This window comes from Myodes glareolus, chromosome 3 (assembly GCF_982192425.1).
Source record: "Myodes glareolus chromosome 3, mMyoGla1.1, whole genome shotgun sequence".
NCBI lineage: Eukaryota > Metazoa > Chordata > Mammalia > Rodentia > Cricetidae > Myodes > Myodes glareolus.
The window spans coordinates 35,478,813-35,506,726 of record NC_142028.1 but is presented as its reverse complement, the minus strand read 5'-3'; the positions used below and the strand labels follow the sequence as shown (position 1 = coordinate 35,506,726).

Genomic DNA, 27,914 nt, shown 5'->3' with positions numbered 1-27,914 from the left:
ATCCACAAGCAGAACAAGAGCTGTGGTCAGTACTCGGTTGGTGAGCTCCCCGTCTCTGGAGTATGCAAGACCCATGCTGAGCAGAGCTTCCCAGAAGAAGGGGCCAGCCAGGTCCTGCAGTCCAGCCCTTCCCGGGACAGGAGGGGGTGAGGGTGACCGAACAGGCGTGGCCGAAGGGGGAGGGGGCGTGGCTGGGGGGAGGGGAGGTCGCGCCGCCATATTCGCTCCCGCCCGCAGCCCGCGGCGCAGCCAGCATGAGTACCGCTGCTTTCCACATCTCCAACCTGCTGGAGAAGATGACCTCCAGCGACAAGGACTTCAGGTGCGCCCTGCGGCGGCCCGGGGCTTCTTTCCAGGGACCTCAGCCTGTTCTGGTCCCCCCTCCCACTCCCCGGCAGACCCCCGCGGGTACCTCCTGGGCCTGCCTGGGCCTGCTGCCCTGCTTCAACAGCCCCGCCCCCAACCTCTTCCCGCCTTTGCTGTGCTGGGCCCTCAGATCCCCCCACACTAGGCGCCCCCCAGGCCCTCCAGTGAAGTCTCCCATCGGCCTCTTCTTGGTATCTCAGTACAGACTTTCTTTGACCCGCATTCAAACAGGTCCCTTCCCTGCACCACCTCTATCCTAGGGCTATCTCTTTCTGATACCCGCACTTCTGCCTGGGTCTCTGGGTTACGCCATCTCTCCCCCCACCCCCACCCCGCCTGTACCCCTGCCGGGTCTACTAACCCTAACTTCCCTTTACTTCATCTTTCCCCCTTCATCCCCTCCCTCTTCTTTCTGACCCCTTACATCCCATCCTCCTTATTCCCCTCCTCTCCTGAAATGTTTGGTTAAGCATGGTTTAGAGGCAGGAAACAAAGGTGGGAGTAAGGGCCATGTCTCTCCCTGAATTTCTTTCTTCTGTCCTTCTCTCCAAATATCCAGAAACAGAGCCACCAAGGATGGGAACATCTGGGCAGCCCTAGTCTTGAAGGAGGAACTGAAACTCAGAGACAAAAAGGGGTTGATCCTATAGCTAGTTCTGTACCTTCAAGTTGACCAGACACTGCACCCATTGAGTCTTCTGTCAGTGTTACAAATAGAGAAACAGATTTAGGGCACGAAGGGCCTGGGTACAATGCCAAGGTAGGACCAAGCAGTGGGGGAGATCTTAATGATGTCCTGAATCCAGCCTGAAGAGGCCTGAAGCCTGCTTGTGTGGTCTGACCCCTTCTGTGTCCTGTAAATCCTTTCCTCAAAATCTCTGCAACTCCAAGCCCCATGGTGGTAATAGGGCTTTGAATCCTTAGCTCTGGCTTCAGGTCTTCGCAGCCATAACTTTTTGGCTCTGTAAGTGATGGGCAAATTCTCCACCCCCTCTGAGCCTTAGCTACTGTGTGTGGTTTAGGTAGCAGGTAAGTGATTCTGCACAGGCTCTTGCTCCCCCCCCCCCCCACTAAGTATCTGATCTTCACTGCTGGCTCCCACTGGGTTGTCACCAGGATGCCCCTGCACTCCATATAGGCCCAGGCACCTCTCTCTGTGTTTCTGCCATGTCACCTTTGGTCTCCTGGTGATGCCTGTGCAGGAGGACGGGGTAGGTCCTAGTGAAGTGTTCTTTAGTCCCAGGCCTTTCCTGTTCTTCAGAGGCCTAGAGGGGATTTTGGTTTACCCAAAGTCACCTGTCCTGTCAGAGCTGAGAGACCGTCCCCTGGACCTCTGAATCGGGAAGATGGCTCTTTCAGCCAGGGCCAGAGAAGCCCTTTAAGCCTGTCCCTGCCAGAGGCCTCGAGGACACTTAAAACCACCCTGAGCATATGAGAATAGTGTCTATTTTTAAAAGTCTGAATGCCAGGAGGCTGAGTCCCCTGGCCAGCTGTCCAGGCACCATGTGGTCCAGTGTCCCAAAGGTGCAGCCTCTCGGATGACAGGAGACCATGGCTTATGGTTCCCAAAGGGGAGTGACTGTCTGGGGTTCCAGACAAGGGGCAGGAAGCCTTGGTTCCCAGATTTGTTGGGCTCAGACTCTGACAGGGAAAACCAGGGGCTTGAGAGATCTGACAGGGATTTCTGAATCTCTGCGTGGTGACATTGTAATGGTAACAATAAAATGGTGTAGTTCCCTGAGGGGCGCAGCGGCAGGTCAGAGGGGCAGCGGGTGAGAGGCAGAGATGGATAGGCACACCATGCAGAGAAAGTAGGTATTTCTGTAGTGGGTTACAGAGGGGAAAAGGAAAGGGGGGAAGGGGAGAAGGGGGAAGAGCAGAGAGCGGCAGAGAGAGAGAGAGAGAGAGAGAATGGGGGAGAGGAGAAGAGAAGCTACCTCTTCTGGAGAGAGACGGAAAAGAAGCTCAGGCTGGAAGGAAGATACCCTTGTCTTGGTGGACAGGGGATGGAGTGGGTGGGGCTTGTCTCTTAAAGGTATAGGACAGACCATTGCAGACATTACTGTTGGAGGAGGCAGGAGACCATCTCATGCTGATGTTCTCTGTTGCGCTATAACCTCTCTGAGCCTACTTGTCTCAGGTTGACCTAGTAAAACCCTCAAGGATGCTGTGGGAGAGGGGCAAAGATTTCCATTTTATTCATGGAAAAACTGAGACTCGGCGTTAAGGAGGCAGCTGGCCAAAACTTACCCCACTGATAGAGACAAGACAAGAATGTTTACTTAAAGCCCCACTCCGTTTTGGAGCTCTGGCTTGTCAAATTATTTTCACCACTATCCCAGCACCATGGCATTTCCTCTGCAAGTGGTGTCTGCAGAACTCAGGTGTCTGAAATGCTGAGGCTTATTTGTGAATGTTGATTTCTGGATTCAGGTTTCCACAAGGCTGTTTGGCTCTAAGGGCTGTTGAGCACTAACTTCCTCCTGCCTTTCTCCTGCTCCCTTGTCAAGCCCGTTCTTTGCTGAGCTTATAGTGCCGAAGGTGAACCTGCTGGGTGCCAAGCATGTATATACACACATACGTGTATATGTGTGCACAGGTGTGTGCTTGTGGGGGATTGTATGTCTCTGTGTGTGTGTGTGCGTGTGTGTGTGTGTGTGTTGTGTGTGCTTGTGGGGGAATTGTATGTCTGTGTGTGTGTGTGTGTTGTGTGTGCTTGTGGGGGAATTGTATGTGTGTGTGTGTGAAATTATATGTCTGTGTGTATGTGCATGGTGTGTTGATAGGGGGGTTGTATGTGTGTTTGTGTGTTGTGTGTGTGTTAGTCATGGTCTATGAAGTGCTCTCACACGTTCATTGCTGCACAGAAGAGAAGTGCTGTGATGGAGGGGTGCAAAGTCCTGAAGTGACCTCTCTAGGGAAGCCATACTGCTTAGATGTGTGCACATGGCAGTGATCAGTGTCGTCCCCGAGACAGAAACATTTAAATTAAGCTGTTGATGCACGAGTGTGCTAGTCAGGTTTCTGTCAGGTTGACACAACCTAAAGTTATCTGAGAAGAGGAAATACCTACATAAGATTGGCTTGTAGCCAGGTGATGGCGGCATATGCCTTTAATCCCAGCATTTGGGAGGCAGGGGCTGGCTGATGTCAGTGAGTTCAAGGCCAGCCTGGTCTACAAGAGCTAGTTCCAGGACAATCAGAGCTGTTACACAGGGAAACCCTGTCTTAAAAAACAAAAAAGGAAGGAAGGAAAAAAAGAAAGAGAAAAGAATTGGCCTGAAGATGTGACTGTGGTCGATTTTCTTAGTGATTGATGGACGAGGGCCTAGACCATTGTGAGTGATGCCCACCCTGGGCAGGTGGTCCTGGTGTGTAAGAAAGTAGGCTAAAAGAGCCATGGGCTGCAAGCCAGTAAGCAGCATTCCTCCATGGCCTCTGTCTCAGCTCCTGTTTTCGGGTTCCTGCCTTGACTTTCTTCAAGGATGGACTGTGTAAGCTGAAACTCTTTTCTCCCCAAGTTGCCTTGGTCATGGTCTTTATCACAGCAATATAAACCCTAACCCCATGTAGTAGAAATCCAGAAAAGCCCAAAGGCAAGCATCCTTTACCTTAAAGTGCCTGGGTGGTGGATGGGACAGCAACAATCCCTCCTTTCCTTCAGCTCAGCTTACTGCCTTCTCAGCAGCTTCAGGCTGATCCAGCTGTCAAAATTAAGAAATGGGCATGGTCAGGGTCCCTCCAGGCTCTGTGGGTTGCCGTGAGATCACACAGCAGATCTGGGCTGGGGCCCCATTCCAGTGGCGACAGATTTTACTGCACGAGGCTGGGACAGGAATAGGCTTTCTCTGCACTCTTTTTTAGATCAGGGAGCCCGCAGGAGCCAGCAAGCATGGCGGCCTGTGGGAATGGCTGCACTGGAGAAAGAGACTTGTCATCTGCGGTTACTGCATTGGGTAGAGACCCAGTCGTATTGAGATCTTGTTTCTAGGAATTAGAAGTCGTTTTATTGGTGTTCAGATGGTGATGAGTAATTTGGCCTGGGGAAACATGGCTGCAACCTGGACACAGCTGAGGGTAGCCAGTTGAGTCCTCTGCTCTGCAGTCTTTATTTTAGCAGGAATGATGTCCCGTGAGGTCCCTTCAGCCCCATTCTTTGTTGCTTTCTGAATTGAACTCCCATTGCAAGCCAGTGGGAGGACAGAGCAGCAAGCCTTTTTTAGAAAGTTTAAGGACGCTTGGTATGGGTGAAGTCCTGGACTCTGGCCCTGTGGCTAGGAATATTTGTCAGCTGTTGCTCTGGTCTCCAGAATAGCAAAATATGCCAGTTGCCCATCCACGTGGCTTTTAAGGCATTCACGACTATCCAGGCATAGTGGCCTATGACTTTAATTTTAGCACTTGGAGGCAGAGGCAGGAGGATTTTTGTGAGTGTGAGTCTAACCTGGTTTACAGAGTGAGTTCCAGGCCAGACAGGGTTACCCTGTGAAGCTTGTCTCAAACAAACAAACAAACAAACAAAAAACAAAAAAGCAGGTTTGTGACCCTGAACGTCACTAGGAACTTGGAAATATACGTCCTTAGACCAGAGCCTCCCCCCATGGGCTGAGAGGCTGGGGTGTGGCTTGCTGTGATAAGCCGATGAGGGGCTCACGTTCAGATGCTTGCTAAGGGCAGGGTGTCTGAACAGGATTCATCTGTGTATCTAGAGGTGCTTCTTTTCCAACACCTGACTACATGAAATCGTCTGTCTCATACTCAGGTACTCATGAGCCACCTGTTACTGTGAGACGTGAATGGCATACGCCATTTACTGGGTGTGTATCACGGACCCCATAACCCTATAATCAGAGTCCAAGTCTATTTCCCTTTTTTGTTTGTTTGTTTGTTTTTCTACACAGGGTTTCTCTGTGTACAGCTGGCTGTCCTGGAATTCACTATGTAGACCAGGTTGGCCTCAAACCTGGAGATCCGCCTGCCTCTCAAGCACTTAGCTTAAAGGCGTACACCACCACCGCCCGGCTCAGCAAATGTGTCTAAACACTGAACCACTTCCAGCCCCCACATCCCCATTTTTTAAACAGGTAAACAAAAGCTGAGAGAAGGCAGGTGATGCCCAAGTTCCGATTTTGGCAGTGGCAGTGGCAGGAGCCTCCCCTCCCCCACACCCAGGCCATGAGCATTAAGCCAGTCCTTACTTTAGTCTCCTGTCCTGTGGCACTTGGTCTCACTGCCTGTCCTGTGGCACTTGGTCTCACTGAGGTGGTTCAGCTCTGCCTACAGCCCTGATTACCCACAAGGCTTTGAACCGATGCACTGAGCTTCACTTCTGGGGGACTCTAGTATACCCGTCTGTCAGGGCCTGGAAGCTGCTCCACAGCCTCCTTTCTCCCGTGCCCCTCACCAGGTTCATGGCCACCAGCGACCTGATGTCAGAGCTACAGAAAGACTCCATCCAGCTGGACGAGGACAGCGAGCGCAAGGTGGTCAGAGCGCTGCTGCGCCTCCTGGAGGACAGGAGCGGCGAGGTGCAGAATCTGGCTGTCAAGTGGTGAGTGGAGTGGGGGAGCCTGTGGGAGGGCCGCTGCCCCAGGATGCAGCCTGTGAGAATCATCGGGCAGTTTGGGGACAACAATAGGGTTGGACGCTAGCTGGCATTCCTCGGAGGTAGACCCTGCGCCAAGAGTTCCAAGTCTAAGTTACATGGGAGGTTCCGGGAAACAGGAAGGGAAGTAGGGAAGAGGAGGTGAGATGGGGAAGAAAGCCTGCATAGGGTTTCTGTAGCTCTGGCAGGTCCCCAGGTGACAATCTGCTACCAGACTTTAAGAAATGAGGCTGTAGGTCTCAGATGGATGATCGGCATCAGCAAGTGAAAAGCAGTTAGACATGCACTGGAAGGCCCCACCTAGACCTTCTGGGGTGGCCGGCCAGCAGTAGTCTGTGTGTAGTAATCCCCTAGGGGATGTGACACCAGCTCAGGTATGCAGACCCTTGCTTTGGGGCGCTATGGAGCCAGAGGGTGAGATGTGAATCATGGGCTTGGGATTCACCGCTTTCTTAGCAGGTCTTCTGCCGAGCTGAGGTCCTCGTCACATGTGTCCCCACAAGCTTGAGAGGACCAAAGCAGGCAGCCTGGCTTAAGACATGCTTGGGCTTCTGGGCCCTTCTCCCTTTCTCCCTCTGCCTCAGCCTGGGTCCCTTGGTGGGCAAAGTGAAGGAGTACCAAGTGGAGACCATTGTGGACACCCTCTGTGCCAACATGCGGTCAGACAAGGAGCAGCTCCGAGACATCGCTGGCATTGGCCTGAAGACCATCCTCTCAGAGCTGCCTCCAGCCGCCACAGGTACCCAGGCCTTGGTGCTGTTACTCAACCCAGCTGTGTTTCAAATACTGGGGCCAGGAGATTCTCCTCTGGGAAGCCCACACCCGGGTTCACCGTGTGCCTTCCGCATGCCTCTGCTTCTCTTCACCAAGTGCTTACCCTTTAATCCCATCACTCTGGAGGCAGAGGCCGTGGTTCAGTAGGAGTTTCAGGTCAGCCTGATGTACACAGTTCCAGGACAGCCAGGGCTATAGTGAGACCTTGTTTCAAAATAAAAAAGCAAGAGGGAAGGCTCGGAGAAGTCAAAGGACCTTTGTGGCATTCCTCAGTGGCATCCCTCCATGGTAAAGAATTCAGACCCAGATCAATTGAAATTTATGGCTGCCTGTTTGTTAGGAATGCTTCCAGCCGCAAGTGAAGAGCATACACTCATGGCAGCTTAAAGACTTGCCCTGGTCTCTGGAAGGATGCTGCTGCTCTCTCCTCCTCCTTCCTCTCCTCTTCCTCCTTTTTCCTGGTGGCAGTGCTGGAGGTCATTGCAGGGACTTGTATGTGCTAGGCCAGGCCACTCCCATTCTTGCAGCCGTTGTTCTGCAGCTCAGACTCACAGGGTCACACTCTTCGTCCATGTTCTCTCCTTTGTAAGAGAAAACACATTTCCAGTCCAGTCTATCCCACTGGCCAGAACTGGGCCACTGGCCACTGCTAGCTGAAAGGGACTGGGAAAAGAAGTGCTTAACTTGTCCCCCTCCCTGGTAGAAGAGTGGGAGCCGCCCAGCCATTCAGCCATCAGTTTGTCGGCTCCTCCAGCTGATTCCTGCAGGTGTTCGTTAAGACTTGGGTCAACCATGGACCACTGAAGCCCAGGCTTTCCTGTACCACTAACTTCTGGAGGATGCGGGCTCAGAAACACAACCAGAGCACAAGCAGGCTAGAGTTGGGGGCTGCCATCCAAGCCCACGGCCTTTACCCTGCCCACTTGTGCCCTGCACAGGCTCAGGGCTGGCCATCAACGTGTGCCGCAAGATCACAGGCCAGCTCACCAGTGCGATCGCCCAGCAGGAGGATGTGGCTGTGCAGCTGGAAGCCCTGGACATCCTCTCCGACATGCTGAGCAGGTGAGCCAGGCCACTTTGAGCAAGAAAAGAGGGGACAGGCAGGACTGATATGAGTGAACTGCAGGCGATAATGTCACATTACAGAATGGGCCTTGGGAGGTCATTAGCTCCAAGGTCACACAGTCAGTAAACCTCCCATAACTTACACATTTGCTCTGGGGGTACGGAAAACCGGGTATTAGTCTAGTGGTAGGCCTGCGTTGCTCCTGGGAAGGAATTTACAGGCAAGTGGCCAACTGAATATATAGGAGAGTGGTCAGGTCAAATGCAGGGTCCAAGCTCAGCTTCTGGAGGGCCAAGGCTTTAGGGTCCTCAGCAGATCTAAGGGCACCACAGAGGGCAGAGGCATGAGAGGATTGTGAAAGTTTTGGGTTTGGGGCTCAAGGGAACACTAATGTAGATTGTCCTTTTGATTAAAGAGTAGAAGGATTGGGCGTGGTGGTACATGCCTCTAGTCTTCTCACTCAAGGGGCAGAGGCAGAAGACAGCTCTGTGAGTTCAAGGCCAGCCTGGTCTACAAAGAGAGTTCTAGGACAGCCTGGGCTGTTACACAGAGAAATTCTATTTCAAAAAACAAAGCAAAAAATAATATTAGAAGAGGTTTTTATGGTGTGGAAAGACAGCATGGTGGGCTCTGCTTTGGAGTTCAGACTCATGTGGCAGAGGGGTCCGTTAAAGTTGTCAGAGTTGAGAGTTTCCACGTCATGTGGGTGACAATAGTCCATAGTTGGTGCTTGTCATCTGGCTGTCTCTGATCCAGGGGTTGGGAGGGGGTCTTGGATTTGGAGGAAGGAGTGAGCGACCTTCAGGGAGTCTGGAAGAGGGGCTTATTGATTAATATGTGTCCATCCTATAGAAGTTAGCCTGGGGCCTTACGCGGTATCAGCTGCTTGTGATCATGACCTAAGCAGTCTTTGCTTTGGGTTCTAGCAGACTTGGGCCCAGGGCTCCTGCATGGTGAGCTGATTGTGGAAGCTGATATACAGCGAGAGACTGGGGAGCTGGGTAGGAACCCCAAAGACACACCTCCGTATTCCTTCGCTCTTTCCTTCTGTCATCTGGACAGGCAGGCTGGAGAGGAGTGTCTTTGTTTTTATATTTGTGGTGGGATTGAATCCAGGGCTTTACCCATGCTGGGGAAGAACTCTACCGCTGAGATCCATAATTTTTTTGTTTTTGAGACTCCATCTCTCAGTTGCTCAGGCAGGCCTTGAACTCACTCTGTAGGCTATACTGACCTTAAACCTGTAACACGTCTGCCTCAGCCTTCTTAGTAGGTGAGATTGTAGGCCTGTGCCCCTAGGCCTGGCTTGGTTTCTATGGGTTGTCTGGAAGAAGACCCCCACAGGATCTGCAGTAGAGGATAGGTTTTAGAAGCCAGGAGATAGAGGATTGGGGTGGGGGTGCTCCAGGAGCAGGTGGGTGCAGTAGGAGGTGATGGGTTCCATTGAGCATGTCGAGTTTATGGCACTTGGAAGGCACCCCTCAATTGTGAGCTCCATTGGTCCAGAGTCTGTCCTTATGGCCCGGCTTCCAGCATAGACCCTGCCACTCAGTAGATGAGTCAATAGGTAAAGACTGCAGCAGAGTGATCAATCTGGGCTAGACACAGGACAGTGAGGTTATGGAGGGCAGCAGAGCAGGGCATTGCGGGGACTGAACTCGCCCAGAGCTGGTTTGACTGTGGAGAACGAACTGGGGCCATGCAGAGCCAGGTTCTGCCTGTGGAGAAACTATCTGAGGATTACCTCTTTCCTTGAGTTCAGAGCTCAGTTTATCCAGAGGACACTGGGGAGCCATAGCGGGATTAAGCAGAAGAGTGATCAAAAGTCTGTTAGATTTTATACCACTCCATTGCAGTAAGGAGAGACCTTCCGGGATAGGTATTGAGGCAAACCTCAGACCACCAAGAATTTTGAGCATCCTCACTGGAACCCCCTGCCCACGACACTCTTCCCTAAGATGAGAGATTGGACACCTGGACTCAGGTCTTGGATTTGTACTGTTGACTGAGGAGCCTTCGCAAGGCATTCTCTGTGGCTTCCTTTCTTTCCTGTAGTAAGCCGCTAAGTCACTCCTCATGTTTGGAGGGGTACCTTGTCACTTTCCCAGGGTCTTTGACTATCATAAGAAGGAGGTACAGAGAGGATGGGGGGTCAGACCCAAGTTGTTGCTTATGGCGCCTGACCCGACATTTCCTCCATCCTGTCCCCAGGCTAGGTGCCCCACTGGGCACCTTCCATGCCAGCCTGCTGCACTGCCTACTGCCCCAGCTGAGCAGCCCGCGCCTGGCCGTTCGCAAGCGCGCCGTCGGGGCACTCGGTCACCTGGCAGCCTCCTGCAGCACCGACCTCTTCGTGGAGCTCGCTGACCACCTAGTGGACCGGCTGCCGGGCCCACGCGCGCCCGCCAGCCCGGCAGCCATTCGTACACTGATCCAGTGTTTGGGCAGCGTGGGCCGCCAGGCTGGCCATCGCTTGGGTGAGGGGGCGGGGCTAAAATTCTGAGAGGGCTTGGTGGGTGGGGACAGAGCCCTAGAAGAAACACAAACTGGCTTTCCTTTTTCGGGTCTTATGCCTCTGTGTGGTCTTCTGGAAGTGACTTCTGTGGAGGCCAGGGTTAGTCCTTGCAAGTCTTGATAGCAAACCCTTATATAGAATGTGTTTGAGCCTTCTGCTTTGACAGGCACACCTCAGCCTGTGAACCAGATTTGAAGTCTTTAAGCTTTTATTGAGAATAATAGATCTAGAGTTAGCCACACTGTTTAAAGTGTACGCCAGCACACACTTGTGAGCCCACATCCCCGTCAAAGCACTCAGCATTCCCACCATTTCCATCCCTGTCTCTGCCTCAGGCAGCCACCTCGGGCTTCATTGGAAAGACAGCGTGAGTAGAACATCAGTCAGCGCCTCCTGACTCCTGGCTCTCACCAGGAGGGTTCCAGCAGCAGCTACTCCTTGGCTTCCCTCAGGAGCACTGTTCTGGGAAATAGGCTGAAGAGGCCTAGACTAGGGCCCATGTTTGGTTTGGCAGGAAATCGAGGTCCCATGAACCCCAAAAAAGTCTATGAAGGAGTGTCTAAAGAGCTGGAGAGATGGCTCAGCAGTTAAGTGTGTTTGCCGCTCAGTCATGAGAACAGGAGTTCAGATTCCAACACTGGTATCAGGTTGCCAACAAATGCCTAGAATTACAGCTCCAAGGCATCTGACGCCCTCTTTTGGTTTCTCAAGGCAACATATGTGTGCATACGCATAAATAATAAAATAAATTTAAAATGGATATTTAGGGGTCTCTAGCTTAGCATGTTCCTTCTTGTACTGTGGGAAGGTTATGGCTGGAAGAGAGCTAGTATAGCCTTGAAAGCAGTGTTGGTTTTTTTGTTGTTGTTGTTGTTTTGTTTTGCTGGGGATTTTTTTGTTTTGTTTTTGTTTTTCAAGATAGGGTTTCATTGTATAGCTTTGGATCCTGTCCTATAACTCACTCTGTAGACCAGGCTGGCTTTGAACTCACAACTCACAGAGCTCCATCTGCCTCTGCCTCCCAAGTTCTGGGATTAAAGGCATGCACCACCATCGCCTGGCAAAGCAGTGGTTCTTAACATGTGTGTCAAGACTACTGGAAAACAGATATTTACATTACGATTCATAATAGTAGCAAAATTTTAATTATGAAGTAGCAATAAAAATAATTTTGTGACTGGGGGTCACCACAGGAGGAACTGACCATATTAAAGGGCCGAAGCATTAGGAAGGGTGAGAACCACTGCTCTAAAGCCTTGGTCCCTCTTGTTCTCCCGTCTGCAGCTCACACTCTAGTGTAGGAATGAGGCACAGCCGTGACAGTGACTCAACCACACATACTACTTCCTGTGTGCCTGATCTCCGCAGGGACTGGAGCTGAGCTCTGCCTGCATCATTGTTCATTGGTTTCCACACAGTGATGGTCGGTAGCCTGGGTCAGGAAGTCTTCCAAGTGGCTCACAGACCCAGTCAGCTTGCCTCAGAAGCCTCCAAGTTGAATTTGCCCTGCAAGGGAGGAGTTGGGCTGAGGCTGTGGGCTGGTGACTGAGGGAAGGTGTGGCTACTTCAGTGACCCTTTTGGCTCTACAGGGGCCCACCTGGCTTGCCTGGTGCCCTTGGTGGAGGAGTTCTGCAACCTGGATGATGATGAACTGAGAGAGTCCTGCCTCCAGGCCTTCGAGGCCTTCCTAAGGAGGTAAGTGCAGCAGCCACACAAGAAAGCAGCGTGGGAGCTGCATGGGGGTTTCATAGGGCTGGGGGACAGGATGCCAGCCTCAGAACAGTCAGCTCTTGGCACTTGTTTTTGCTCTGTCACGCTGGATTCCAGTGAGGCCTCCTCTCCTTGTCCCTCAGGTGCCCCAAGGAGATGGACCCTCATGTACCCAATGTGACCAACCTCTGCCTCCGGTACATGAAGCATGACCCCAACTACAACCATGACAGTGATGATGATGAAGAGCAGATGGAGACCGACGACAGTGAATTCAGTGAGCCAGGTAGGTGGACAGCCTGGTGTGAGGGAGAGCAGGGCACGGCAGCCAAAGCAGGGACCTGATCAGGCCTGCCTGGCCGAATGCTGCTCTTTTCTGGCTAAACAACCAGGATGAAAAATTCTTGGGAAAGACATTTGCCTGTATTCACCACGTAGACAGTGATGTAGTGACTGGCATCAGGACATTTGTAGTGTATCAGGTGTAATAAGTATTTAAGACGTGACTTAAAGCCGGGAGTGGGATGGGAAGTGTGCGTGACTACCCTCAGATGCTGGTATCCAGGCTCCCATAGGTACCATTGCTAATCATTGCTTCCTGGTGTTTTAAGCCCTTACCTCATATTCCTCATAGTGACCCTGGAAACCTAGGGGTGATCATCCTCATATTTCCGACAGGGAAGCTGAGGAAACACCAAGTGACCTAGCCGGAACGTGGGCTAGCTCTGACAGACGCTCCACCTCTAAGCTACCATTTATATGAATGGTTTTCACAATGATGCTTTTAGCCCAGTGCCAAAGCCAGAGGTAGGATGATGGGCACTTGGAGGGGACAAGTCTAGGAGGTGGCTCAGTGCCCTCTTCCCTCTGGGCCTACGGTCCTGTCCATCACTCAGATTTCCTAAAGACAGGGTAAAAATGGAGACTAGTGACTTTGGGCCTCACAGGATCTTAAAACGAAATCAGACAGGCATGTTGGAGCCTTGAATGCTAAGCCAGGAGCTGAGGCATTTTCTTGCCGGTAATAGAGGCTTGGGATATTTCTTGAGGGGTGGCACGGGGTCCATTAAAGGAGGTGTCTGCTGAGCTGGCCAGAGGGCACGGCCCACTGTTTGTCTGGATTTCTTTGCTGTGGAGTCTTAGTTGTCAGCAGAGAGGTACAGTGGGAACATGTAGTCTCAGATTCAGGATAAAGGGGTGCTCCTCGTACCTCTGACCCTTCCATTCTGCCCAGTGAGATTAGCAGTTTCCTAACTATGTTTCTTGAGACCTCTCCCCCTCTCTGAGTCTTGGTCTTGGCATCTGTAAAATGGGTCGTTAGCTCCTTGGTCCTAGTGGTGTTGTGACCTGGTGACTCTCAGGCCTGTAGAACAGAAGGTCACACATACCCATTCTTTCTTTGGTGTTTGTCTCCCTTGAACACCTTTGAGATGGGGGGGGCCTTTGATTGACAGGGACTGGGTTAGCACCAAGGTCACAGGGAGGCCACCGTTTCTCTTTGGAAATGGCCAGACCTGAAGCCAGAGGATGGGCCTGAACCCCAGAAAGCTCTTCCTTGTCTCCATTGCAGACTTTGAGTCCATGTCATTCTTTTTTTTTTTTTTTTTTTTGTGGGGGAGGGCAGAGTCTCACTAAGTGTTCTAGGCTGGGCTTGAACTCACGCTCCTCCCACCCTATCTCTCAAGTGCTGAGCTTACAGGCCTATGCCAGCCTATCAGCACGTTTCTTCCTTGAAGTCGTCAGACAAGGAGCTGGAGGCAGGAAGGACTGTGGCTGAAGTGTAGACGTCTGTACATTGGGTCAAGCCACTTCTTGTCTCTAGGTCCTAGTTCTGTTCTCTGCGGATGATCCTTGCCCCACAGGAGAGATTGTGATGGAAAAGCGTGGTGCCATCCTGGGCACACCACAGAAGTTCACAAAGGGTGGTGGCATTCCCAGTAGGCTGTGAATAGTGATCAGAAGGTAAAGCCCCGGGTAGGGCTTCCACGATCTCCTGAGCTGCCACATGGCTGTCTGTGTCACTCCTGCCCCAGAGAGCGAGGACGAGTACAGCGATGATGACGACATGAGCTGGAAGGTGCGCCGAGCAGCCGCCAAGTGCATGGCAGCCCTGATCAGCTCTCGTCCTGACCTCTTGCCCGACTTCCACTGCACGCTGGCGCCAGCGCTCATCCGCCGCTTCAAGGAACGGGAGGAGAACGTCAAGGCAGACATCTTCGGGGCCTACATCGTGTTGCTGCGACACACGCGGCCCCCAAAGGGATGGCTAGAGGCTGTTGAGGAGCCCACCCAAACTGGAAGCAACCTCAATATGCTGCGAGCGCAGGTGGGCTGTGTCCTTACCTACTCTTTCCTTCCCTTCCTCTCCCCACCATCTCTTCACTGGCTGAGGGATGTAGCATGGGTACCTCTCTAACCAGTCTGGGTGTTTAGATGGAACCCTGCCTCATCCTTGGCCTGTGTGGTGCAGGCTTGGGACACACGGGAAACAACATGAGTATGGCTTCCGGGAGTGAGAAGGGCTTCATTTCATTCCAGGAGTACGCAGCTACAGGAAGGGGGTGGCAGAGTTTGCTTTACTTGAAAAAATTCTGAGCCTGGTGGTGGTGGTGCACATCTTTAATCCCACTACTAGGGAGGCAGAGGCAGGCAGATCTCTGTGAGTTCGAGGCCAGCCTGGTCTACAGATGAGTTCCAGGACATCTAGGGCTGTTATACAGAGAAATCCTGTTTCAAAAAACAAAACAAGTTCTTCTGGCTGCTGGGTGGGAAATGGATTATGACAGGACAAGAGTCATGGCTGGGAACCATGTCCAGGTGACAAGAGTTGGAAGCATTGAAGCAGAGTGATTGGCTGACCTTGCAGCCTGAGAAATGGGTTTTAGATTGAACTATCGGACCTCACCAATGATAGATTGCTTGTGTCTGAGATAGACAGGTATCAGTTGATCTCTTGGCCTCCTGGGATAGGGGACAGTGAGGAGGAGGGGACATCTGCATCTCTGTACATTTGTGCTTGAAGTCCTCATTGGCTTTAAGTAGTGAATTTTCTGTTAGAATAATAAATATGCCAGAGGCTGGGTTCCTACTAAGAAAAGAGGCTTATTTAACTCAGGTTTGGAGAGTCCAAAAAAGCATGGTCCCTGCCCCGGTGTGGATTGCCCTGACTGTGTGACAGCTTTGTGGATGACATGACTATCCAAATAGAAGACATCCGTGGTAAGACAGGAAGCCAGAACGATGAGACTAAACCCTCATTTTATAATATAGGCTTTTTTATAATATAATGGACTAGTTCTGTCCAGTAGAACTAGTTCATCCTTTTTAGTGACTTCCTGACACTGCCACCTTTTAAAGGGCCCTCCTCTTCCTAGTATCACCACCATACTGGGGACCAAGCTTCCAACACGTAAGTCCTCATGGGACACAAACTTTATCCAGACTGTAGCAGATTCCTAGGTTGAGCTCCTAGGGAAGCAGAGAATGTGCAAGCTAGATCAGAGATACAGATCAGGGTAGCACCAGTGCCGCTGGATTCAGGAATACATGGGGAGTGTAGGTAAAGAAAAGAAGGGGCCATATGCTGAAGACAGCTAGGCCTCTGCTCTGTAGAGACAAAGGTGACAGCCAGGTTTCTGGTTCACCTCGAGCCAGTTCTTTGTCTGCATCTGCAAGAGGGAGGCAGCCATCACTCTGTTTGCAGAGTCTGAATCAGGTGACTAGTAGAGACTGGTGGACACTGGGTATCCTGACTATGTTGGTGTCCTCCTTGGGGAGGCCTCCTGGCTGGCTCCTGAGCTCTCCACCTGCCCGCAGGTGCCCCTGGTGATGAAGGCCCTGCAGCGACAACTTAAAGATCGGAATGTTCGGACCCGCCAGGGCTGCTTCAACCTCCTCACCGAGCTGGCAGGTGTCCTCCCTGGCAGCCTGGCAGATCACATGCCCGCATTGGTATCAGGTACGCCGGGCTACAGCTGGCTCTCTACTCTTGGGTCTCTTCTAGAACACAGATCCCTACCCTATTTTGAGCCCTCAATCCCTGAGAGCCCAGGCATTATTTCCGGGCAGAGCTCTGTGCAATGATAGCCCACAGAGGTTCCCCTCGAAAGGCTGCTTCCAAGCCTTCTTTGTGGCTTCAAGTGAATCCTGGCCTTGTTTCCCTCAGCTCTGGTGGCCTCTTCCTTGGTCACTACATCCCCAGACTGAACCACACTGAAGGGCCCCTAACCTCCGCTCCCATCCACAGGCATCGTCTTTTCACTGGCCGACCACTCTAACTCCTCCACCGTTCGGATGGATGCCCTGGCCTTCCTGCAGGGGCTTCTGGGCACAGAGCCCGCAGAGGCCTTCCACCCACATCTGCCTACCCTCCTACCACCTGTGATGGCCTGCGTGGCTGACCCTTTCTACAAGGTGGCTGCTGAGGCCCTGCTGGTGCTGCAGGAGCTGGTGCGGACCCTGTGGCCACTAGATAGGCCTCGTATGCTGGACCCCGAGCCATATGTGGGAGAGATGTCCACGGCTACCCTGGCACGACTGCGTGCTACTGACCTCGACCAGGAGGTGAAGGAGCGGGCCATCTCTTGTGTAGGCCACCTTGTGGGTCACCTTGGTGACCGACTTGGGGATGACCTAGAGCCCACGCTTCTGCTTCTCTTGGACCGCCTCCGGAATGAGATCACGCGATTGCCTGCTGTCAAGGCGCTGACATTGGTGGCTGTGTCCCCATTGCAACTTGACCTGCAGCCCATCCTGGCCGAAGCACTGCCTATCTTGGCTTCGTTTCTGCGCAAGAATCAGCGGGCACTGCGGCTGGCCACACTGGCCGCCCTGGATGCCCTGGCTCAGAGTCAGGGCCTCGGCCTGCCTCCACCTGCTGTTCGGGCTGTGCTGGCTGAGCTGCCGGCTCTGGTCAGCGAGAACGATATGCACGTGGCCCAGCTGGCTGTCGACTTCCTCGCCACTGTGACCCAGGCCCAGCCCTCCTCTCTGGTGGAAGTCAGTGGACCTGTTCTGGAGGAGCTGATGCAGTTGCTGCACTCACCCTTGCTGCCTGCTGGGGTACTGGCAGCCACAGAAGGCTTCCTGCAGGCGCTGGTGGGAACCCGCCCCCCATGTGTGGAGTACTCTGAGCTCATCAGCCTGCTCACTGCCCCTGTTTACAACCAGGCTGAGGACGGAGGGCCTGGCCTGCACAAGCAGGTGTTCCACTCACTGGCCCGGTGTGTGGCTGCCCTCTCAGCCGCCTGTCCCCAGGAGGCAGCAGGCACTGCCAGCCGCCTGGTCAGCGATGCCAAGTCGCCCCACTCAAGCACAGGGGTCAAAGTCTTGGCATTCCTGTCACTGGCTGAGGTGGGCCAAGTGGCTGGGCCGGGCCCCCAGAGAGAGCTGAAGACCGTGCTTCTGGAAGCCTTGGGGTCTCCCAGTGAGGACGTGAGGGCTGCAGCTGCTTATGCCCTGGGCCGTGTGGGTGCTGGCAACCTGCCTGACTTCCTGCCCTTCCTGCTGGCACAGATTGAGGCTGAGCCCCGGCGACAGTACCTGCTGCTGCATGCACTCAGGGAGGCCCTGGGGGCCACCCAACCTGACAACCTGAAGCCCTATGTTGAGGATGTCTGGGCCCTGCTCTTCCAGCGCTGTGAGAGCCCTGAGGAAGGCACTCGGTGTGTGGTAGCTGAGTGCATTGGGAAGCTAGTGCTTGTGAACCCTCCCTTTCTCCTGCCTCGGTTCCGGAAACAGCTTGCTGCAGGTAAGGGCGCAAGGGCCCAAGTTAGCCCATCACGAGGTGGGCACTCGATCTGCAAGCATCTACACAACTTATGCAAATCACAGGAGATGAGAGTCACGTGTCTGTTAATCCAGGAAAAGAAGCCAGATAGAAACATGCTTCTCAGAGGTACAGGCTTCCTTCTGCATGGTCTCTGGGAAAGAGGGTCAAGGTCTTTTGTTTTGTCTTTCTTCAAGATTTATTTGTTTTATTTCACGTGCATGGATGGGTATTTTGCCTGCATATATGTGTGTGCATATACATGCAATGCCCTCAGAAGCCAGAAAAAAGCATCAGATGTCATGAAACAGGGATTATAGACGGCTGTGAGCTGCCACATGGGTGCTCGGAAACAAACTCAGGCCTTCTGCAAGAATGGCCAGTGCTTTTAACTGCTGAGCCACGTCTCCAGCCCAAGAGTTTTTGAGTGCCCTTACCTCAAACAAATCTCTCATCCAAGGGGTCTGCACCATAGATTCAACTCACATGGATCAAAACTGTTCCGGGAAAATAATGCATCTGTACTGAATATGTGCAAACTTTTCTTGTTCTTATTTTTTTAAAAAAACGACATTGGCCAGGCAGTGGTGGTGCACGCCTTTAATCCCAGGAGGTAGAGGCAGGTGGATCTCTGTGAGTTCAAGGCCAGCCTGGTCTTTGTGAGCTCATTCCAGGACAGGATTCAAAGCTACACAGACAGAGAAACCCTGTCTCAAAAAACAAAAAAAAACACATTAGTGTGTATGTATGCACTCATGTGTTGCTGTGGCATGCATATAGAGTCACAGGACACCTGACGGGAGTCAGTTCTCCTTCTGTCATGTAGACCCCAAGGACTGAACTCAGGTCATCAGGCTTGGTAACAAGTGCCTTTATAGCAAAAGCCAACTTGCAAGCCCCTTTTTCTAAACATTATAGATTGACTACTATTGATATGTTTCATGTAAACAATATAGAAAAGATTGGCAGTACATGGGAGGGTGTGCCTAGGTTTTGTGTAGACACCATGCAGTTTTGTGGAAGGGGCTTGGACTTAGTATCCAAGGAGATCCTGGATCCTGTCCTCTGAAGATACTAAGGGGGTGAATATATAATCTAAAGTTTCATGATGGCATAGGCATATGAGATTATAAATACATAACTCCATAACTAGGAATGTGTCCTAGCTACTTGGGAGGCTGGGACGGGATTGTGACTTCAAGGTTTACCTGCTTATGGAAGTTGAAGGCCTTCCTGTGCAATTTAGTGAGACTTTTACTCAAGAAAAGGAAAGAAATAAGGGGCTGAGGCTGTGGCTGTCACTAGGTGGTAGAGTGTTTGCCTGTGATGATGCACGAGACCCTGGGTTCCGTTCCTAGCATCTCACACAAATGCTAAGTAAATAGAGTGAAATAGTAGTGTACACCTTGTTCCTGTCACTCAGGAGGCAGAGACAGGATCTCTGTGAAATCTAGATCAGCCTGGCCTACATACTCAGTTCCAGGGCTGCATCGAGAGACCCTGTCTTTAAAAACATCATTGTCAAAATAAAACCATATGATGTCATTTTATATGACCCCTGCTGTGGACATGCGTCATAGGAGTTACCCTTCTCGCGGCTGTGAGAAAATACCTGATGGAGGGCGGCTTCAGAGAGGACCACCGTTAGGAGGGGATAGTCAGCCATGGATGGGAGGGCATGGTGTGAGGAGTCATGGCGGAGGAGCTTGCAGAGTGGCTCGTTAACATCTTGGTGGATCAGGAAACAGGCTGGTTTCAAAGGCAGTGTAACCATCAAGGCTTACCATCAGCAACCTGCTTCTACCAACTGGGCCCCAGTCCCAAAGATCGCATAACCAGTTCACAGCTGGGGACCACGCTGGTATGTGAGCCATGTCCTGGCCGGGCATTACCTTCCATCCTTAGGGATCTATGTGAACCCTTCATTTCTCCAGCTGCTTTACTCAGCAACAAGAGTGAAATAAAATGAGTCCTTCATGACGTCATGCTTCGGAGACTTGTGTTCTATGGGAATCCCATTGGCCTCCAGCCTGCCTAAAGCTCCCCTGGCCTCTGCCCTGAGGCCTTAAATGTGAGCCTGGCCTCTCTGAGACCATCTTTCCTGTGTGAAACACAGACCAAAAGTCCTTCTTCATAATTCTGTTTGTTTTTGAGTCAGGGACTGACTTTGTAGCCAAGGCTGACCTTGAACTCCTGGAGATATTCCTGGGTCCTCATATGGCAGGTCAGCAGTACCACACTGGCTTTGTTATTTTAATTAACATTCTGTCATTATGTGAGTTTGGAGAGGGTGTTGGAAAAATGCAGTGTAGTCTCGTCCAGAGACAGGACTTTCCCAGGTCCTAGTGTTCCGTTTGCACCTGCAGGGTGGTGTCCAGATCCAGCCACTTAATGTCCTAGCTGCAGGAGGAAGAACTGGGTGGGTTCAAGGCTGCCACAGGGAATAATCACACGGACTTCCTAGGAGGAGGGTATTTCTCAGATAGGGAGAGGGTGTACTGTGTTTCACTACCACAGGCCTACAGGTGTCCCCCACCTCACACTGTCACCTCTCTTGCAGGTCAGCCATACACCCGGAGCACGGTCATCACTGCAGTCAAGTTCCTCATTTCAGACCAGCCACACTCCATCGACCCCCTCCTGAAGAGCTACATTGGTATGTGTCCCACATTTCCTGTCTCGGCTGTAGCTAGTCCCCACTCCCAGGGTCTGGAGCTTGGTAGGATGTCTTTCAAATTAGCCAGGGGTGTCAGACACCCAAAAGCAGCTCTCTCTGTGATGAGCATCAGGGGCAGACTCTTGAGTGAGGAGATCTGCCTTTGGATCCCTTTACCACCAGCAGGCTCTGGTCATCCTCGCACGCCCCTTCTTCCTGACAAACCTTGCTTCTGCATCTGTCAAGTGGCTATGAGAAGTTTCTGAGAAAGGTTTCCTTGGAAACAGCTTACTGGGGTGGGAAATGCCCTCTCCATGGCTCTGAGGATAAAACATGAGTCTGAGCTGGTGAGCCCCCATGTGACCAAGTCTGAAGGTGCCAATGCTGGAGGATCCTTGGTGGGGTAGGTCAGACCCACCCTTGGAACCTCCTGCAGGACCAGATTTCTTGCCTTCAAAGCCCAGTGCTTACACCTTCTCTGGGGGCCACAGCAGAATCCCAGCCCCCTTCACCCAGTAGGCAGCCCCACGGAATGTAGAGGGAGATGAATTCTCCAGCCCTGGCTGTGAATAATGACTGATGTGGGCAGGCCGTTTCAATCTCAACTATAAAATGGGGTGCCAACTCACATGCCAGGGTGCTGTGGCAGACCAGAGGGCCAGTGGCATGACCACTCTTGAGTAGAGAATGTATCCTTGTCTCTGTCATCCCATGGCCTGACCTGGGTGACCACAGGCAGATTCCCAGCCTTGGTGAGCTGCTGTGGTTGCATGTCCAGGGGCCACCAGTGGTGTCTCTGTTTTGCCTTATTATGGTTTGTTTTGATTTGATTTTTATTAGTTGGTTTGTGTGTGTGTGTAAGATTGATTTGTTTTATGTGTAGTGTTTCACTTGTACATATATGTGCACCATGTGTGTGCCTGGTGCCTGTGGAAATCAGAAGAGGGCACTGGATCCCTTGGAACTAAAGTTATGAATGATTGTGAGCTGCCATGTGGGTGCTGGGAACCAAACTCAGGTCCTCTGAAAGAGCAGCACGTGCTCTTAACCTCTGACCCATCTCTCTAGCCCCAAGGCTGGTTTGTTTTAGAGGCTGAATCTGAATAGCCCTTGTTGGACTCAGACTCACTATCTAGCTTAGGATAACCGTGAACTCCTGATCCTTTTCTCCCAGGTGCTAGGATTACAGGCATGTGCCACCACCCTTCGCTTGTTTGAGCCTCAGTTTTTGAGTTTCCTGAGTTGGATACCATGAGATGTAAAAAACTCAGCAATTAAATCTCATAGCTCCAGTCTTGTGAAGGACATTGGTTCCATCTTACAAATGAGGAAACTGAGTTCCAAGAGAGGGTTCAGACTTGTCAGATTCCTAGGCTGTGTTCTCACAGAAGCCGGAACCCTGGGAGCCGACACAGCACCATGAGAAGGGCCCCAGGTTCCAGTATTGAGTCCTGCTCTGCTAGAAGACAGCGGTTCCTCCCAGGGGGGTACATCAGGGGTCCCATGACAGCAGCATGCCTGCGCACATGGCTGGTTTTCTTTCGGGTCACGTGGCTGCAGTGGAGACTGTCACGTTTCTGTATTCTATTTTTTTGGATGAGGATGCAGCTCAGTGGCAGCACGTGTGCTCAGCATGTGCCAGGGTCCTGGGTTCCATCCATGCTATCCATACTATTCCATATAAATAAAGCATAGTCCAAATTCCCAAATTAAACCTCTCCAAAAGACCTAGTCAGAGGAATCATGGAATCCAGGTAATCTCCTGTAGCCACGTGAGTTTAGCACTTCAGACTCCGTCCTCTAGGTGGCGCTCACTTGTCATTCTGCACTCAGAGGCTAAGGCAGGAAGATGATGGAACTGGAGCTATCCAGTGAGGACCTGTCTCAAAACAAACCGTCCTTCTGTGCCAGCCTCAGCCCTGTGCTCTGAAGCTGCTGCTGTCTCATTTCTAAAAATCCTGCTAAGAGGAAGTCACTTGTTCTTATGTGTCCTGTGAGGGTGGCTGTGTGTCTGGTTTAGGTCAATGTCCAGGACGTGTCTGCCCTTCAGCCTGCACAACTCACAGTGCCTGGGTCACCAGGTATAGCACGGAGGTGGCTTTATGTCCTGCTTCTACGTCCTTCTTTGTCCCTCTGCAGCAGAGTTCATGGAAAGTCTACAGGACCCAGACCTGAACGTGCGCCGGGCCACACTCACCTTCTTCAACTCAGCTGTGCACAATAAACCATCACTGGTCCGGGACCTCTTGGATGACATCCTACCTCTCCTCTACCAGGAGACTAAGATCCGCCGGGACCTCATCCGAGAGGTACAGCGCAATGTGGGCACCTGGCATGCCCTAGCCCCTTGTTTGCTGTCCCTTGAGTCTCCTGTGCCTCGCTGTCAAGGCTCACTGAGTTAGAATGAAGCCCACACAGGCATCAGGGTCACATGACCCCAGTCATGTCATGCCTCTCCACTCCCCAGCTGAGACCCAGACAGGGCTACCCAGTGCTCCCCTGAGCTTCACCCTAAGCTTCAGTTTCCTCTGGAGCTGAGTGAGGACAATCACCATGCTTGTACCACAGGAATGTGCCCTAAGCACTCGGGGCAGCTCTGGTGCTTAGTGGGGCATGTTCAGCGTGAGCATCCTAGTCCTAAATGTGCTGCCACCTGTGACATCCTGTGACAGGTTCTAATTAAAATGTAGGAACTCTATAAATATTATCTGAAACTGTCTTCATGCATATGAAGAGGGACTTAGTAGACATAAATGGATTCTGTGTTTAGACTTAGGTCCCTTCTCCAGGATGTCTCTTTGAATGAGCAAACATTCTGAAATCCACAATCTAACCAAACTCAGGCTCCTGAACCTCAGATGTCAAACATGTAAGATTATTGGGTTGTAATGTCAGCAACTGTTATCAATCCACCAGAGTCTCAAGTTCCAGGTCTCAGACACTGTACTTGGTTTCTGCCACCGTGGTGCTCAGCTTGGCCTCCAGTAGAGAGGGGGCTAGGAGGGCCAGACTGGTGGAGAGAGCTAAAGGGGTAGGGAGTTGAGGTGACTGACAGCCAAGTCATCCCATAGCACACTGTGGAGGGCTGAGGAGGAAGCAGTGCTCTCGAGAGGGGTTGGAGAAAGTTTCTAAAAGAAGGGCATTTCAGTTGGGGTTTGAGGCAGAAACTTTACTGTTAGAAGCCAGATCTCATGGTTAAAACTTCAGAGGACTTGGTTCTTTGAGTCTGGTTCTGCATTCACCAGCTGTATGTCTTTGAGGATGTCATTTACCTCTCTGAACCTAGTTTCCGTGTCTGGTGAGTGGGATTGTTAACAGCATCTTCTTCCTAAGGTTTTCACCTTGTTCTGGAGACAGAATCTCATGCAGCCTAGGTGGAGAATGACCCCGCACTCCTCCTCCTGCTTCCAGCTCCTGAGTGCTGAGTTCCAGACGTGTGCCATCCTCAGTGCTGGGGATCAAACCTGGGTCTTTGTGTGCTAGGCAAGCCTTATCCCCAGACTTTCCTAAAACATCCTTAGGACTCAAGTAAGATGTCATCTGTCAGGCAAAAGTTGCAGCTCAGTTGTAGAACATGTGCTCAGTGTACTTGAGGTCCTACACACACATGCACACTCCACAGGACCTGACCCTGCCTGCTCAGGGGTATGACCTTTGGAAGAAAGGATGCAACAAGCTGAGCTGATTCCTGAAGCTCGATAGCATGAGTCATGACTTGGGGCCAAGACGCCAATGCTGAGCAGGTGGGGTCAGTTGCAGAAATTAGGAAAGGAGCTTTGCACCCCCAAAACCTCTGTGTCCTTCCTTGCTACAGGTGGAGATGGGGCCCTTTAAGCATACGGTGGATGATGGGTTGGACGTGAGGAAGGCAGCCTTCGAGTGCATGTACTCGCTGCTGGACAGCTGCCTGGGCCAGCTGGACATCTGCGAGTTCCTGAACCACGTGGAGGATGGGCTGAAGGACCACTATGACATCCGAGTAAGTTGTGCCCTTCTAGATGCAGGCCCAGCTCAGAGCAAGGGAGCCAGGCAGCATTAGGCCCCGGCCAGTTTGTCCCTCCTGCTGGCACCCCATGAGAGCAGCTGTGCCACTTTCTGTCAAAACAAGGAACCAGGCTTTAGATGTTTCTCAGGGTGCACTCTGGGTACACTAGATCCAGATCTGCTCGTATTGAAATGGCTTGTGCCATTTTTGCTTTGTATTATTTCAAATGTTACCAACATTTACAAATGAAGGGAGTTTGCATGGAAAATGGTTGTCCCTTTTGAAAACAATCCTTAACGCTAGGTAAACTCCCAGATTTCCATCGGACTCGTCTGTTTTCTGGTTTTTATTACTTAGTTTGTTTTTTGTAGGGTTTTTGTTGTTGTTGTTTTCTAAGAGAGGATTTCACTGTGTAGCCCTGGCTGTCCTGAAACTCGCTCTGTAGATCAGGTTGGCCTCGGACTCACATAGACCGGCCTGCCTCTGCCTCTGGAGTTCTGGGATCAGAGGTGTGCACCACCCCAGCCGACTGTTCTCTGTTACTATCAAGAAGAAATAAGCTGTGACTGGGTCTTCTTAAGAAAAGGAGGCTCAGAGCCTGGTATTGGATCCGCTTGACTCTGGTGATGTCACAGGGCAGGCCACTGCACAGGTGGTCACGTGGCAGAGTCGGGCATGAGGATGCTCGTTTTATCATTCACTTTCGTGAGAACCCAAGTCCTCTGAGACCTAAATTAACGCCTTCCAACAGTACCATCTCCAGTAACCTAGCCACTGCTGAACTCCTCTCAGCATTGCTGTGCTGGGGATCGAGCTTCCAGCACATGGGATTTTGTGATACACACTCAAGCCGTACCTAAATGCAGCACATCCCTATGCATTTTGTTATCAGCCATCCTCACACAGCTAAGAGTGACTGCAAGATTCAGCATCACCATTTACATCTTCTAACTAAGACCCAAAGAGTGGGAGTCTTGGGCAGGGCCCTGGAAGGACTTGGTTGTGAGTTCGTGGGGTGCAAGCCTGCTCTTCTCTTGGGTCTGGAGCCTCTCTCACTAAGAGTTCCTTCTGCTTCCTTGGGCAGATGCTGACCTTCATCATGCTGGCCCGGCTGGCCACCCTCTGTCCTGCACCAGTCCTGCAGAGGGTGGACCGGCTCATCGAGCCACTCAGAGCCACCTGTACTGCCAAGGTATGCCTTGCCCTACCCTGTCTGGGCCCTGGAATGCCTGGCAGGTCTAGTCACTACTCACTGTACTAAAGTGGTGTGCTAGCTGCTTCCATCACCCCTGCTGCCCTAGAATGTTCTCCTGTTACCAAGGGCTAGACAGCTTCACAGGCTCAGAGAGTCCTTCGTTAAAACCTTCTGGGTGCTGGTTGTGAGAGGGACCCAGCGTACAATGCTGCACATGATCCCAGCTGGGGAGCTGGGCCTGACTCCTGTGAGTGATCCATTGATTCGATTGGCTGGCTGCTCGAGGGCAGAGCCATTCCTTATAGGGAGTGTCTCGGTCTTGAGGGGAATCTGGGGTGCAGGTATCATGAAAAGTTGTAATGTTGGTAACAGCCTGGCACACTCAGGGTCCCAAGAACTTGTGTGTGTGTGATTAGAGGTCAGAGGTTGACTTCAGTTGTCTTCCTTGATCTTGCCACAATTTTTTTCCATATGGTTTCACTTTGTAACCCTGGCTGTCCTGGAACCGTGTAGACCAAGGCCTAAAATTCAAGAGATCCACCTTCCTCTGCCTCTCAAGTGCTGGATTAAAGGTGTGTGCTACCACACCCAGCATTCTGTTTTTGTTTTTTGAGGCAGGGTCTCTTGCTGAGCTGCTGGGTGCCCATGAGCTGCAGGGATCTGCTTGCGTCAGCTCTTATGTGGGATCTGGACTCAGGTCCTCTACCTTGTACAGCAACTACTCTGCCAACTGAACCATCTCCCTAACCCCACCCATTGAGTTTTGAAAGGATAAGATTTAGCTAGAAAGAGGGCCAAGAATTTCAGTTTTAAGGAGAAACTCAAGAATAGTGGTTTTGTTTTCCTTAAAAAACAAAAAACAAACAACAACAAAAAACTATGATCCCTACGTAGACCTCAAAGCGATTCCTTCCTCCGCTCTTGCCTTCCATGTAGCTGGAACTACAGGCCTGTGCCACCAGGCCCGTTATTTTTTCATTTTTTTTGTGTGGGTGGGGAAGGTGAAGGCGAAGAGAGGAGAAAGGAGGACAAGAGACAAGGAGGGGAGACAAGACACAGACACTCCTGTAGCCCAGCCCTTGAGCTCAACATAGAGTCAAAGATGACCTGACTTGTTCCTCCTGCCTCTGCCCCCCAGTGTTGGGATGACCCGCTGTGTACCACTAACCAGATTTATGTGGTGCTGGGTCAGGTCCCTTTTTCATCAAACCCAGGGCTTTGTGCATGCCAGGCGAAGCACTCTGTCAACGGAGCCACATATCCAGCCCCAAAGTTGTGATTTTTCATGTAACACATTAGCAGAGAGAGATGAAATCTGCTGTCAATCAGATTGCAATCAGGCCTTCATGAACCTGAAACCTGTATGTTTCCAATGGGTAGCATGGCTCAGTAGGAACACTATCTCCCTCTGCAGGTCAAGGCTGGTTCTGTGAAGCAGGAACTGGAAAAGCAGGATGAGCTGAAGCGCTCAGCAATGCGAGCAGTGGCTGCGCTGATGACCAACCCCGAGGTCCGGAAGAGCCCCAGTATGGCCGACTTCTCTGCCCAGATCCGATCCAACCCAGAGCTCACTACCCTCTTCGAGAGCATCCAGAAAGACTCAGCCTCCAGCCCCAGCATGGATTCTATGGACCTCAGCTAGCCTTCCCCACCACCAACCTCCCCTCCCACCCCATGGGCCTTGGCCTCTCCTGTCCTTCCCTGCCAGCCTCAGTGCCTTCTAGGGCCCAGTGCCAGAGCTGGGCCCACTAACTCAGGACAGTCATTCACGCTGGGGTGATGCTCCACCACCTTTACACTGCACCCCTCACCAGGTCAGAAGCCAGCATCCGACTGTAGGGGTTGGTGTCCTACTTCATTTTGGACTCCAAATGTCAGAAATTAGCACCCTGGCCAAGGATAGGGCTGTGTAGAGCTAGGCAAGCTCTGGGTCTGGGCCCGAGAACCTCAGAATGCCTCATTTCTAGTCTAGTAAGAATTGTTTTCAGGGAAGATGGCGTGATCACTACACAGGCTTGGGCCCGCTGTTTGAAGCACCTCTAACCTCACCAACCAAGGTGTGTAACAGTTTGTGTTCCTCCTGGGTGTGTAGTCACTAGTATTGAAAATTCGAGCCTGACAAGCCAGAACCACCCCTAACCCCACCCCCCAGGGCAGCATCTCTGTAATCAGGCTGGCCTAGAGATCCGCCAGCTTCTGCCTGGGATTAAAGGTCTGTGCCACTACGGGCTGAGGCCAGTTTTGTTATCTGAGTTAATAAAGAACAGATGTGAA

The 27,914-nt window shown here is 51.8% G+C and overlaps 1 protein-coding gene across 1 annotated transcript; it reads left to right on the top strand.

The window, feature by feature from the left end:
* Nucleotides 1-214: 214 nt before the first annotated feature.
* On the top strand, nt 215-27,914 carry Cand2 (cullin associated and neddylation dissociated 2 (putative)). Its single transcript, XM_087904405.1, has 15 exons — nt 215-322; nt 5,774-5,917; nt 6,556-6,710; nt 7,684-7,807; nt 10,023-10,288; nt 11,917-12,022; nt 12,181-12,323; nt 14,071-14,363; nt 15,854-15,995; nt 16,284-17,786; nt 20,365-20,460; nt 22,600-22,769; nt 24,275-24,439; nt 25,530-25,637; nt 27,055-27,914. Exons 1-15 carry the CDS (start codon nt 255-257, stop codon nt 27,280-27,282), a joined length of 3,711 nt encoding a protein of 1,236 aa, XP_087760531.1. The 5' UTR covers nt 215-254; the 3' UTR covers nt 27,283-27,914.

Excerpts from the sequence above, each read along its gene's own strand:
- Cand2 (XM_087904405.1), top strand. The coding sequence starts at position 255 with ATGAGTACCGCTGCTTTCCACATCTCCAACCTGCTGGAGAAGATGACC. Across the intron at positions 12,023-12,180 it reads TTCGAGGCCTTCCTAAGGAG|GTGCCCCAAGGAGATGGACC; the intron begins GTAAGTGCAGCA and ends CTTGTCCCTCAG. Across the intron at positions 14,364-15,853 it reads TCAATATGCTGCGAGCGCAG|GTGCCCCTGGTGATGAAGGC; the intron begins GTGGGCTGTGTC and ends ACCTGCCCGCAG.